Below are 13,961 nucleotides of genomic sequence, written 5' to 3' on the forward strand. Positions count from 1 at the left end.
TCAGGCAAAGAACAGCATGTGCAAAGGTGGGGAGGCAGGAGAAAACGTGGTGCTCGGGGAAACCACAGCAAAGTGTAGGGCTAGAGTAAGTACCGTGTGGGAGAGAAGGATAAAAGAGAGAGGTAGGGTTCAGATCTTGGAGGGCAGTATGTTTGCTGGTGGGAATGAGAGACACAGGGGAGCGTGCACAGTTATGTCTGCAGCCATGTCGAGGGTGGGATGGAGAGAAAGACACTAGACCTGGAAGGCCTGACCTAGGAATGAGGATGACTAAAGGCCAGGGCAGTGGAGACGAAAGAAGGGGACCAGTTTGAGAGCTCTTTGTGTATAGAGTCAGTGGGACTTGGAAAGCAGCTGGATGCCTGGGGGAGCGAGGGAAAGGCAGGTGTTGAGGACACCCAGCATGTTTTCAGCCAGGGTAACCGGGGAGGGGTGGCGGTTGTGCCATTCTCCAAGAGGGACTACAAGAGGAGCTGATATGGATTACTGGCCAAAAGAACTTAGACTTGTACTATCCCATAGGATAATCACCACGTGGCTATTAAATTAAATTAAATTCTGTTCCTCAGTTCTATTAGCTACATTTCAAGTACTCAATAGCCACATGTGGCTAAGGCTACTGTTTTGGATAGTACTGATCTAGAACATTCCCAAGATCACAGAAAGTTCTATTGGACAACACTGATTTAGGTTACCTTAATGAACTAGTATCATATTCATCTGAATTATAAAGATAAAATGGCTAATACTTACTTTCGCTGTTGATGTTTCTGAATGGTTCTATGCAATTCTTCTACTTCGTGCTCTAAGTCTCTCTTCTCTTGCAAAAGATCATCAATATTATGATGCAGTTCTTCTATTTCTTTCTCACACTGCTGCTTGGATACTCTCATCCACTGTTCCTGTTTCTTTGATTTTAAATGCTGTATTATGTCTTCCAATCTAGAAACTTCATTCTCCTGGACAAAGAAAAAAATGCAATACTGAAATATCACATGATGTTTCCCCTTTTTCCTGCCAAAAACTGAAATTAACAGTGATTAAAGTGGTATCTTTGACCTGATAATAGTGGTAGCTTCTAAGACTTCAGTATGAAAAGAAAAATTAAGTCAAGCCAGTTTCTTCACGTGCCATAGATGAAATTGATGGACCAACAGATTGTACGACTCTTCCATCAGTCCAGCTATGGCTGATAAATAGTCACCAAGCACCTCCTGTGGATAATATCTGGCTCCAGAGTTCAGCATCTAGCAGAAGACACAGACAGAGGTGTCTCCCTCCTCTGCACACATGGGAGAGGAGTTGGCTGAGAAGGATGTCTAGAGGAAGTAGTGTTCTGCCTGGTTTTGAAGAATAAATGAAATAGGAAAAGACTACGCTGAAGAAATAATGTGCAAATGTAGGGAGGTATAAAGGCACACCTGGGAAACTACAGGAACAGCCGGGTACTGGTGGAGGGTAAAAGAACCAACAGAATTGCTATAAAAACAGTGTGCACTGAAAAACTGCAGGATAACACAAGTAACTATCATTTTTAACCATGTAAATATCCACAGTCCCTCTGAAACTAGTCTGACCTACTAAAATGGGGCTGGTGGCTTGGCACCCAGGTATCCTAGTCCTTTATCTTCCTCTCAATCTTCTGAGAGGAAAAGGAGAAAATAAAGAGCTCCAGGTGCCTTAAGTTTGAAGGAGGCCCTTGTAATGCATTTTATTTCTTTAAAGCAAAAAAGTTATAAAGGAAGCTAGTGATTAGGAAGTAATCATTTCTCAGAATTTAGCCTGAGGAAAATATGAAATACAGTAAAAATTTATACACAGTTAAATGAACTACACAGCCTACAAATAAAGAAATGTTATGCATTCATTAAAATACTGCTTAAAAACGCTTGTAAAACCATGGGGAAAATGCTTGTAACATTAAGTGGGAAAAACAGGACACAAAATTATGCACACAATAAGTTAAGAACTATGAAAAGAAAGAAAGAATAATCATTAATTTCACCACCCAGAGATAACCCCCTCCAAAACCTTACTGTATGCTGCTCTTACATGTGTTCATACACAAGCACACATAATATGTGTATGTACAGGTACAGGCACTAGTATGTGAATATACCTATACATACAAATTAATATAATACTTGTCAATAGAAAAATATATAAAAAGCTTTCTAAAAATGGCTATTTTCTGGACTGAAAGCATTTTTGTTATAAAATGGTTAAACCAGGTTCGTAGAATGGCCTGGTACCCTAACTCCCGTCCAGAACAGTGTTTTAATAAGAGGATGCTTGCTCAGTTCTAAACATCAGCCTTACAAACACACTTTTGGGATATAATCCATGCATAAGTAGGTCGACTCACTAAGTATATAACCGTACTCAGTCTCCCATGGAAGCAGTGTGCATAGGGGTCTTGTGTCTTTCCACTTACTAAGTTATGGTGCTCCGGGACATTGCAGTGCAGCACGCCCATTGGGATGAGGGGGATGGAGAAGTTGGGGGGTGGAGGCCCATATATGATGGGGGCCCCAGCGGGAGGCGGGCCATAAACAACAGTGCCAGGGGTGAGAGGTCGGCTGTTGTTGGGCAAGGGAGGAGGTGGTGCATACAGGGCCATGCCCTGGGGTACAGGAGAACCATCGGGAAACACAGTATACATCATGTATCCAGGAGGAGGCACAAATGGGCGGTCCTCTTGGTCATCCAGCTCGCTCTCTTCCTGACTATCTCCTCCACTGTCTGCATCTTGAAACAAAAAAAACAGAAGAGCGTTTTATTCCCATGGCTCACTAGGTAAACATGTTCAGTAGAGGACAGCAGCTTTTAGGCCAAGATACCAGAGATGTAAAAATAAAATTCTGTAAAAAAGGTCAAAAGCAGTTTTGAAAAGTGGATCAAACAGGGATGCAAATTATTTTCACCAGGTGAACTTGAGTTTTTCCTTTTCTTTTTAAATGAATGAACTTTATTTTTTTTTAATTTAAAATTTATTTTTGGTTGCATTGGGTGTTCGTTGCTGTGCGCGGGCTTTCTCTAGTTGCGGTGAGCAGGGGCTACTCTTCGTTGTGGTGCGCGGGCTTCTCACTGCGGTGGCTTCTCTTGCTGCAGAGCACGGGCTCTAGGCGCACGGGCTTCAGTAGTTGCAGCATGTGGGCTCAGTAGTTGCGGCACTCAGGACCTAGGGCCCGCAGGCTTCAGTAGTTGTGGCACACGGGCTTAGCTGCTCCGTGGCATGTGGGTCTTCCCGGACCAGGGATCGAACCCATGTCCCCTGCACTGGAAGGTGGATTCCTAACCACTGTGCCACCAGGGAAGTCCCTTGAGTTTTTCTTATACCTATCTGTTGTTTTTTTTCCATCTTCAATCATTCATTCATTCATTCAGCAACATTTGGGTGCCTGCTTTGTGCTACGTAAAAGACCAACAGAGAAGTGCTGTGAGATCCCACAGCTCCCAGCTTTACCACTATCAGGATACAAAGCCTCTCTCAGGTGTTGGTTCTCTTACTTATCTCCTCTATAAGCAGGAACTAGGTTTTTTTTTCCCACTGATGAAGAAAACCTAGCACACAGCAGGCACTCAATAAATAGTTCCTGAATGAACAAATTCTCAGAAGGTAATATTCCCATTTTACAGATTAACAGTCTCAGAGCGGCTAAATAATTCCCCTAGGATGACACGGTTACTTAGTGAAAGAGCCAGGATTTACCCCAGGTCTGACTCTTCCCCCTGGAGCTCTGGAAGACAGACCTGTAACATTTCATTTCAGTCGAGCTAATTAGTGCCACAAAACGAGGTTGTAAACTGCCATGTTCCAGGAGTGGAGGTGAAGATGCCGCTCAGTCTGCCAGGAAAGGCAGGGAGGAGGAAGGGTCCAGAAAAGGAGTGTTGTTTGAGGACCTGGGTCTTGCTGAAGGATGAGTAGGAATAGGTTTGGGAGAGAAAGGAGGAAGCAGGACATTCTCAACAGAGGGTTCAAAACATGGAAGTGTGAGCAATGTGGCAGGCAGTGGGTATGGCTGACATGTGGGAGAGTGATGGAAGGTGAGACAAGAGGTCATTGGCCAAGACCAGGTCACAGAGGGCCTTGCAGAGCAAGCTAAGGAGTCTGGACTGTGTCTTATGGATTTCAGGGAACCAATAACAGGTCATTAAACAGGCAAGAGAAATGCAACTTCCCTGATGTAACTTACCTCTATTTGAACATGATTTATGTAACCCACTCCTGATGGGAGAATAAACCCAGTATCCTGAAGCAGGTGGAGGTGCACTGCCTTCCTTCCCATCCTGCCATGGTTTTCTAACAGGAGTTGAGGCTGCATACTTTAGGCCGACACCAGAGTCCTTGGTGGCCTGGGAACTGTGGCTGGAAACCTAAAATAAATGACAGCAGAGCATACTATCTCTTAACAAATAAAAAGGCTGATGTGGAGAAATGTCAAAGTCTAGAGCAAAGTTGAGAAAGAACTGGTTTCTTTTCATATATCGTAATTCTCATTTTTCACAGGCAGAAACGAGACGTGATTACGTGGTTATATAACCTGCATGGGTGTCAGCCTTCCGTCTCCCGTACTCATCTTTCCCGGTGGTTTCTCTTCTTTTGCCTAGTCCTTGATGGCCCAGCAACTAAGATCAAGGAAACAGGAGCTTTCAAGGCAAGCTGGGATATTAGTCTCCTGTTGTGCCAGGAGCTTGGAGTGGCTTTAGAGCTCTACTCTGTTACTCTCCCTCTCCTTTCAGTTGTAAGTCGACCCTCCAAACCCTCATCCAGCTCAGGCTTACAATGTTTTGCTCTAACCTATACTGCTTCCACCTGCAGCCCTGGCTGTGACACGGATGTCTGGCTTCCTTTAGATTTCTGGGAGGAGGACTTCAGATTCTGCTTTTCGGGGTTCTGATTAAGTGTGAACGGCCCGGGGATCCTAGCGTGTGGGAGCTGCTTCTCCTGACTGCTGTTGTCAGCTGATTCTAGCAGGATGTTGCCCAGCCCCTCTGCTTTGGATAACAGCCACTTACAGTCCTCTCCTTCCTTCCCACATTCAGGCTGCAAGCCCTGACATTTTGCTCCCTGAACACCCCTCAATCCATCTCTGCTCTAGCTCCACTGCTCTGGCTCTGGCTTCTTCCATCCTTCACCCGAACAAGTTCAAACAGCCCCACACAGAGTTCACCCACTATAGGTCTAGCCTCCACACTCCGCCTGATTATTCTTCCTAAACTACAGCTCTGATCATAGCACACTCAACTGCAGTTTCCCAAGGCCTACATAATTAAGTGCAAGGGATTTTGAGGCCCTTTTTTTTTAAAAAAAAAAAAAAAGCATGACCCCAATCTACGTTTCCTGTTTCACCTTTCACTGTTCCCATCCAGCCCTCCAGCCCCACAAGGGGCTAAGCCAACTCTCCTCTTCCTCACAAGCTGTTCCCTCCCTCCTGAAAGCCCATCCTTTGAGGGTTGCTAAGTGCTGACTTCAAGCCCCTGTTTGTGAAGCCTTCTTCCCTAAACATCCCCATGAGATAAATCTTTAACATTTCTCTGCAAATGGGGCACGGAAGTCCAGTCTGTTGTCACATGCGTATCACTGTTTTGTAATTACATTGGTGTGCTTGTCTTCCCCACCAGCCCATGAGCTCTTTGAGAGCAGGGGCTATATGATTCATCATGGTTCCCCACCAAAGCCTTGTACTTGACCTAGACCTCAGTAAGTACTGAATGAATGTGTTAAAAGGAAATGCAATCCAGGTGCCTATTTTTCTGTCTGAGACTCTATAATTCTACTGCCATTTTCAAAAGGCTCTCTGGGCTCAAGTCACTTTATCCACCCTTATAGGATCCTTGTTCAGGGACCCGGACCCCACACATACCACCTGAGCATGAGTGGGCAACTGCCACATTCCTTGGGAATGCCCTATTTCCATCTCATACAGCACAAAGTACTTAAGAACCTCAGTGCATGGCTTAGCCTAGATATGTTGTTCTTGAGACCTGATCACAGATTTAGGGAAGGCAACACCATCACACTTTCTTAAAGAAAATTTAGTATATATTCCCAGCACCACAGACTTCCTACTTTTGATGATGATGGTGGTGGCATAAAGTACCAATAGCCTCGTCTTTTGAAAGGATCTGCCATGCTGCTGATGTAATCATTCTGATAAGAAACTTCACGTCGGAGTTCAGCAATTTCTTCCAAAACATTTTCAAAGCCTCCTCTGTTATCTGTAAAAGGAAAGCCATTCTGTGAAGTTGGATATGAAATCATCTACTTCCTCTCTCTCTCAAAATACAAAAGTGCTTCCACAAGAGCGAATGACTTTTTTTTTTTTTTTTTAATTTTTATTTATTTATTTATTTTTAATTTATGGCTATGTTGGGTCTTCGTTTCTGTGCGAGGGCTTTCACTAGTTGTGGCAAGTGGGGGCCACTCTTCATCGCTGTGCGCGGGCCTCTCACTATCGCAGCCTCTCTTGTTGCGGAGCACAGGCTCCAGACACGCAGGCTCAGTAATTGTGGCTCACGGGCCCAGCCGCTCCGCGGCATGTGCGATCCTCCCAGACCAGGGCTCGAACCCGTGTTCCCTGCATTAGCAGGCAGATTCTCAACCACTGCGCCACCAGGGAAGCTCGCGAATGACTTTTATCAGTTCCTCAAAGCTGCCGTTCAGCCTGCCCTTTGGTAATAAATTTTTATTGACACTTAAAGAGGACAGACATATCCTACTGCTGTTCATTTATAAAGTGAGCCAGAGAAAGAACAGATTTGTAAACATTATTTCTTTTGAAAATACAAAAATAAATCTCTCTTTGTAATCAAGTCCCTTGATACTGCACTTACTTACATTTAAAAAAGTGCTTTATTTATTAAGCTAATTATCACAGCTCTATAAATCGAGCATGGAATTGATCTGTAACAGTTAAATAAATTTGCTAAAGGTAAAAAACAAACACGATGATTTAATTTTAGAACTACAAAACCACTACCAAAATCAAAGCCCAATACCTTACCAGCCCCGGTGAGGTCTAGTAAATTCCGCAGTCTTGAGATCTCTTTCCTTTGTCTCTCCATGGTCTCACTCAGTTTTTCAATTTCTAGCACCTGTGAGTTTGCTCCTCTGGTGCCTACCTCTACTTTCTCCATCTCAATTCGAAACTATTAAAAAATCACATATACAAAGTTGCCAATGAATATTCTTTCCCAGATGCACGTCTCCTTGCAGTAAGATTATAATTCTATAATTTTTTACTTATACTTTACTAATGAGGAACTGCATTACTCCTTACATTTAAACCATGCAATGCCTGGCACACAGCAGAGAATCAAGTACTGATTGACTATTGGCTGTACCTCAAAATTCTTTGAGATGTCGCCTACAGTAATTCAATCTTTTAGGAACTGATAAGTACCCAATAAGGAGGTGGTCTCATGGGGGTACCAGCACTGACCTGCTCCTCTTTATCCCTGAGGAGATTCTGCAGGAGTTCGATCTCCGCTTCTGCTCGGGTCAGATCCCTGGCGGCTTGCGCTGCCTTTCTGCTGAACCTCTCTGTTTCCTGCAGCTCCTACTGGGACGGAGGTGTGAGAAAGGCACGACTGCTATTGCGGGCTGCCCTCTTTCTTTCTTTCTTCCTCTGACTGAGTCCTCTGCTTTCATCAGATCGCCCGCCTGGCTACCCCATGCACACGTAGTGCCAAGTCCCACCTTATCTGTGCTGTTCCTATGATTTGGCAGCTCACTCTGGCACTCTTTGGGGGCCAAGTGGGCAGGGTTCTGCATCAGAAAGAGCAAGGACTAATTTTTTCTTCTCTGTTCTACAGTCTTCCACGACTGGTGTCTCTGTGGACCCCCATGGTTAGATTTTCCCTCCTATGATTTACTGTCTTAATCTCATAAGCATTTGCATCTTATAAAGGCCATAACAGACTTATCTCAGTCAGGAGTCATAATAACCCTGTGAAGTGACATCAGACTGCACAAGATGACAAAGACAAAAGGTTGAGGTTCAGAAGGATTATACAGCAAGCCTTGAAGACCTCTGTTCAGATGTGTATTGATAGGTACCTCCCTAAGCAGACGCCTACACTCTGAGGTAAGGATAGCACGTCTCATTTGATGGCTCCTTTGGGACTCAATAGAGTACAGGACCCATGGCAGGGTTGTGACGGGGGAAATACAATCTTCAGGTCTGAAGAGGAACAGACTACTTTATGGTGGTTTATAAAAGAGCCAAAGTCTATAACAAGAGATCAGTAATACAAGTTGCTATGTTTTTTGACAGGGGCAGCCCTGGTGGAAACTTGTTCTGTACGTGGGGACTCACCTCTGCGCGCTCCTGGTTAATTTTCATAACGGTTCCATGAAGGGACTTGAGCTGGTCTTTGGCAGTGGTGAGCTCAGCTGTGGCCAGCTTATCAGAGGCGGCCACAGCTTTCTTTAGTGTCTTCAGTTCTTTATCTAAACCAAGAAACTGAGCCTGAGATTTGGCATCTTCAAGTTTCTTCTAAAATAAAAGAAACACTAATTAGAGAGATGACTCATTTGGTAGCAATGAATTAAGGCATGAGCCCCATAGGGCAGGGACTCTGTTCACACACCCCATGCCTAGAGCCACACCTAGTACTCAGCAGGTGCTCCTGAGTGAATAAATGAACAACATCTCAAAGCTGCATGATAACTTAGAATGGAATCAGTATACTTAGTCAAGAATCTTCGTGATCATAAATCCATTCATTTGTTGGAGAAACATTTCTTGGCACCATCACCAAGCGATGGGCCCGCCCCTTGTGATCATGGAGTCAGGCACTGGGCATATGGTGGTAAACAAAACAGACTTGGCTGCTGCCCTCGAGGAGCTTGTGAGAGACGCGTATTAAACAAACACTCAGACAAGTGTGTAACTAACGCTGTGATCACTGCTGTCGAGGGACAGAACAAGGTACTATGTGAGAGGCCAGCAGGGGAGACCTAGCTTGGTGGGGGGAGGGCTTTCAGGAAGAAGAACGGTGGAGGGACATGGTCCAGGAGAAGGAATGGCCAGGAGGGAAGACAGAACTTGGGAAGTCTCAGGAACTGAAAGCAGCAGCACGGTAAGAAAAGGAGAGAGCTCAACAGAGGCAAATCATGCAGGGGCTCAGAGGCTGAAGAATTTCTGTCCTTATCCTAAAGACAACAGAAGCTGCTGGAGAGAAGGGGAGATGGGGAGGGACTGACAAGAGCCTATTCATGCTTTTGGAAAAGCGTGTCGGCTGCTCTCTGGAGCAGGTCATGAGTGGAAGTGGGGGACTGTCAGGTGGCCACAGCAGTTGTCCAGAAGTGAGATGATGGCTGGATGAGGGTGGTGGCACTGGAGAAGGACAAAGTGCAAATATTCCAGAGAGATTTTGGAGGCAGACTCAATAATACTTGGGAACTGATGGGTTCTCAGTGAAGCATCAAGCAAGTCATTCACTGGGGCTGGGAGAAGGGAGAGGGTAGGTGTGAGAAGGTACGAAACAGTGCAGCAAGGGAGTGAGCTTACCAGAGAAAAGGGTAATGCTGCCCATTTGAGGCTGGCAAACATTTATAGTGTTACCGCTATGCCTGGATGGGTGACTCTTTTCTTCAGGAATACTTAGCCATGGGTGCAGGGCTAAAGAAAGCAGATAGCTGCAGTTTTGTCATAGAAGATAGGAGAAAAGAGCAAGGGATTTGAGAATACTTGCAAAAAATAGCGATAATGGGAGACCATGGAATTTAAGTTGGACAAGGAAGAAAGTAAACACAGGAAAGCCTAACACACAGAAAAGGTGGGGTTAATGCACTGGGATTATCAAGAAGGTTGAAAACCTGTCAGCATGACTCATCCCAATAGCATTTAAGCCCCACCTAACTGACCCTCCAGTCACTCCTTACATCCCAATTCTCTTGCTTCCATCTAGCACGGCACCCTTGTCTCAGGCTCTTGATTCGATGACATGCATCTAGGTCTCCCTAGGTCAGGTCCACCTCTGGGCCAGCAATGCAGCCAGAGGTGACCGTGGATCACACCCCTCTCAGCTGCCCCATTGCTGGGAGCAGGACGCTGGCAGTGGGGACTCGTATGTCTCTTTCCCAGTCTTGCCCACCTTCTTCTCTAACTCTTGGAGTTGGGCCAGAATTCTCTGCTTCTCTTCATCAGCTTCCTGAAGTTGGAGATCTGTAAGGCCTTGGATTTCCTCCATACTTTTTAGATTTTCTTGTAAATAGTGAATTTCATTCTCTAACTGCTGAATTCTTGCTTTGTGTTGCCTCTTGTTAAAATTAATCTGTGAGGAAATCAAGTTTCAAAGATGATTTTTAAGCAAAATATGTTTTGAGCAAAATAAAAACCTTCTAGAGAATTATATTTCGTTTTACTAAAGAGTAAAACAAAATGCTGTGCTAATGAGTTACTGGGGATGGCTTTATCACAACTGTTCTCTAGGATCCATTTTAATGTTTGCCTCATCATTAAAATAATTACATCAAAAACTCAGATTCTGGCACTATACTACACTCTAGCGATGTTGTATTATCTACTTGCACATTAAGAAACATCTCTCACTTGCTTCCGAAAGAAGGAAAACACAGTGTCACAAAGAAGCCTGACTTTGACATCAGTAACCACATTTAGAGTTGAATTTTAGTTACACCTAGTTTGACTTATTAGGAGTGAAACTAACAACAATTACACTGTATTTAAAAAAATTATACCTTTATTAATTATACCTTAATAAAGTATACCTTATAAAGGTATACTTTATTAAGGTATAATCTACATAACAGACACTCTTTTCTTTCTTTTGTTTTGGCTGTGCCGCTTGTGGGATCTTAGTTCCCCAACCAGGGATCGAACCCTGGCCCTGGGCAGTGAAAGCAAGGAATCTTAACCACTGGACCACCCAGGAATTCCCTACACTGTATTTACATGAGAAAGGAAGCACTGTAATTTGCTGGAAAATATGAATGTTTTCTAAACACTTCCCTCTAGCTGCCTCTTGCCCTTCTCTTACTCTTGCTTCAAGGGCTCTCTCACAGGCCTGCCTGAACTCTTCTTGTCCGCTGGCCAGCTTCTCCTGATGCAGAGCCACTTCCTCTTGGAGTTTTCTCTCTCTCACTTGAGCTTCCTCTTTTTCCCATTGGGCACGTGTAAGGATTTCACTGAACTGTTTCTGCAAATCAGCGAGACATTTCCCTAAGACATCTGAAGGACTATGGATTCTGGTAAGGGGGGAAAAAGAAAGATGGTATAAGTGTGACATTTTATTTTTGATGCTGGATGCTGGGTGCAAACATGCCGGTAACATTAGTGCAGAAGTAAAAGGAGTTGTGAGGAATGGGACTGGTGTCAATCCGTAGCAAATTACTGTGCACCTCCTGAGTGCAAATCATTGTTTTATTAAATGACTGTTGCCACTCTGAAAGCACAGGCTCCTGTCAGGCTAACAATGTGTGTTCAAAGAATAAATGGTCATTTCATATATTCAAATTAGCCTCAGTTTTCTTTTGATATTTGTTTTCTATTTAAAATGCATAATGTGACTCTACTTCCTGACCATCTGCAGTAAGCTTTCAAGAATGAGTTACTCGTAAAACCTTTGTGTTTTTTAAATTAAATACCAAAAAGTATAAAAGATTAAAAAAATCAGTGACAGACAACTTGAATTAAGCAATCTGTGTATCAATCATGGTAATATGATAAGGGAAAAGGGAAACCTTACAAAAGAACTCAGCCATTAACAGTAGTTGGAAAGGTGATTTCATCACTGAACCCCACATTCACAACTCAGCCCACTCTCTACCTGGAGGTCTTGACTTTCCATTACCTCATCTCCCCAGTTCCTGATTTCAGTTTTCTCCTTAGCTCATCTACGCGAGCTGCCACTTCTTCTGGACGAATCAAACCATCAACTACATGGTTAAGGTGATTCTGGAAATCTTTAAGTTGCTGTTTTAACAGGTTATTGTCATCCTGTGGAGGGGGGTAAAATGGAGAGGGGTAAAAATTACCAAAACAAAATAAAAAATACACCCAAATACACACACACAGCCCATATTATTTACCATATAACAGTCCAGTCAACTCCCTTTACCAATTTTTTAAAAACCCTTTGCACTATGGCCGACAATATCTGAATCTATTGATTAATCCGAAGTCACAAAAGACACAAACAGGCATTATGATGTGTCCTGATGTGATGCAAAAAAGAAGTACGTATGAACACTACCTAAGACTGTCTCCTTGCCAAAGAGTAAATAACTTGAATCTAAATAAGCCTCCATATGTGACATAAGAACATGTTAATCAATGCCATGGGGATGCAACCAGCAAAATCTAGACTATGGGAAACTCTACAGGACAAAGATCTGGTTTTCTTTAGTATGTAACAAAGAGAAAAAAAAGAGCAGGACTATAGATTACAGGACACAAGAGTCAAGTCAACCAAATGCCATGTGTGCACCTTATTTGGATTCTGATTCCAACATAACACTTCTAAAAAATTTATAATTTGAACATTTTGTATACTTAAGGTATCTGACGATATTAGGGAGTTATTGTAATTTTAAGGTGTAACGACAATATCCATGTTTATGCCTCTTTTTTTTTTCTGGCCATGCTGCGTGGCTTGTGGGATCACAGTTCCCTGACCAGAGACTGAAGCCGGGCCATAGCAGTGAAAGCTCGGAATCCTAATAACCACTAGGCCACCAGGGAACTACCCTATGCTTCTTTTTTAAAGCCTTATTTTTTAGAGATACATACAATAGTACAGTATTTACAGATAAAATCAGATGTTTTGGATTTACTTCAAAATAATTCAGTGTGTGAACAAGTGTGAGGGGTGAGGTGTGGAGGGTATTATAGATGAAATAAGACTGGCCATGTGTTATAGATGAAGATAGTCCATGTGTTGAAACTGTTGAAGATGAGTGATATATACAGAAGGATTCATTTTAGTATTCTATTTTTGTATATGCTTGAGAATATACATAATTCAAACTTAGAAAAAACAAAAACAAAAAACACCTTCCCATAACACTCAGCTTTATCTGCCAATCAACTGAAAAATGGAACATCTAATACTGAAGTTCTCTAATAGCTTACAATTCTCTGTGGGAGTATTTGTTATATGCTAGGATATTTTCACTAAGAAACTAATGAATATATCTAGACCCCAGAATTAAATCCAGACAGTATCTCTTTTAAGTAAAAAGAAACTGCTAAAATTTCCCTAAATTGTACAGAAAAATAGTTCTATGTCCTAAGCTATTGACTATATTCCCCTGAATACCTATATTCTACTTAAGTGATTTTCTTCAAACTTGGTATAACATTAGGTTTTTTGTTTTGTTTTTTTTTAACACTGTTAACTAAATTGGAGAATTAGCATTGCAATGAACGTGCCTATCCACCTGGAGTCTCTTATCCATAAACCTTCCTTGCCCTTTGCCCTGAGGCACCCATATTTGCACTACTTTCTAATCCTGGCCACAGGTGATCTGACCCAAGGACAGCCAATCCACTGATTAGCCAGAAAACAAGTTCTCTCCCTCTCCAAAATGTGAACCAAGATCCAGTCCAGCAAGTCTGTATGAGAGCTAGACCTGTAAAGTTATGTCAGCTTGGGGCTGGGGTTGATGCTGGGCCAAATGCAATGCCCAGGGAGACAGAGAAAGAGAAATGAGAGCCGCACAGGCCCTGGAAGGTTAACAGAGCAGCTCTGGTCACCAGCAAGCTGCCTGTCTCCTTCCTTGAGCTAGAGTTAGTAGGTTTTGGTTCACTGCAACTAAATGATTTCTGACAAAGATAAATGTAGAGTGAGTTTAACTTGTACTCCGCACCAGGAGGTCAGTAGGCCAAGTAACCAAAAGACCTAGTTCCAACTAAGAGAGTCTTACAGCATGGACCAGCATTCTGGAAAGCTGACCTCAATTTCTACCTTGGAGAGAGACCCCTGAAGTC

General features: G+C 43.2%; 1 protein-coding gene across 10 annotated transcripts in view; it reads right to left on the minus strand.

The window, feature by feature from the left end:
* CNTRL (centriolin) overlaps positions 1-13,961 on the minus strand; it is an 89,532-nt gene that overhangs the window by 27,029 nt on the left and 48,542 nt on the right. For 9 of the 10 annotated variants that reach the window (XM_082468509.1, XM_082468513.1, XM_082468511.1 and 6 more), the window contains 10 exons: positions 11,824-11,969; positions 11,011-11,218; positions 10,105-10,284; positions 8,322-8,501; positions 7,446-7,562; positions 7,008-7,152; positions 6,074-6,222; positions 4,197-4,377; positions 2,435-2,748; positions 754-959 (listed from right to left, as the gene is read on the minus strand). In XM_082468509.1, coding sequence (XP_082324635.1) covers positions 754-959; positions 2,435-2,748; positions 4,197-4,377; positions 6,074-6,222; positions 7,008-7,152; positions 7,446-7,562; positions 8,322-8,501; positions 10,105-10,284; positions 11,011-11,218; positions 11,824-11,969 — 1,826 coding nt within the window. The remainder of the gene's footprint in view (positions 1-753; positions 960-2,434; positions 2,749-4,196; positions 4,378-6,073; positions 6,223-7,007; positions 7,153-7,445; positions 7,563-8,321; positions 8,502-10,104; positions 10,285-11,010; positions 11,219-11,823; positions 11,970-13,961) is intronic. The other variant, XM_082468514.1, reaches the window with a different exon arrangement.

This window comes from Balaenoptera physalus (assembly GCF_965194825.1).
Source record: "Balaenoptera physalus genome assembly, chromosome: 7".
Classification (NCBI taxonomy): Eukaryota; Metazoa; Chordata; class Mammalia; order Artiodactyla; family Balaenopteridae; genus Balaenoptera; species Balaenoptera physalus.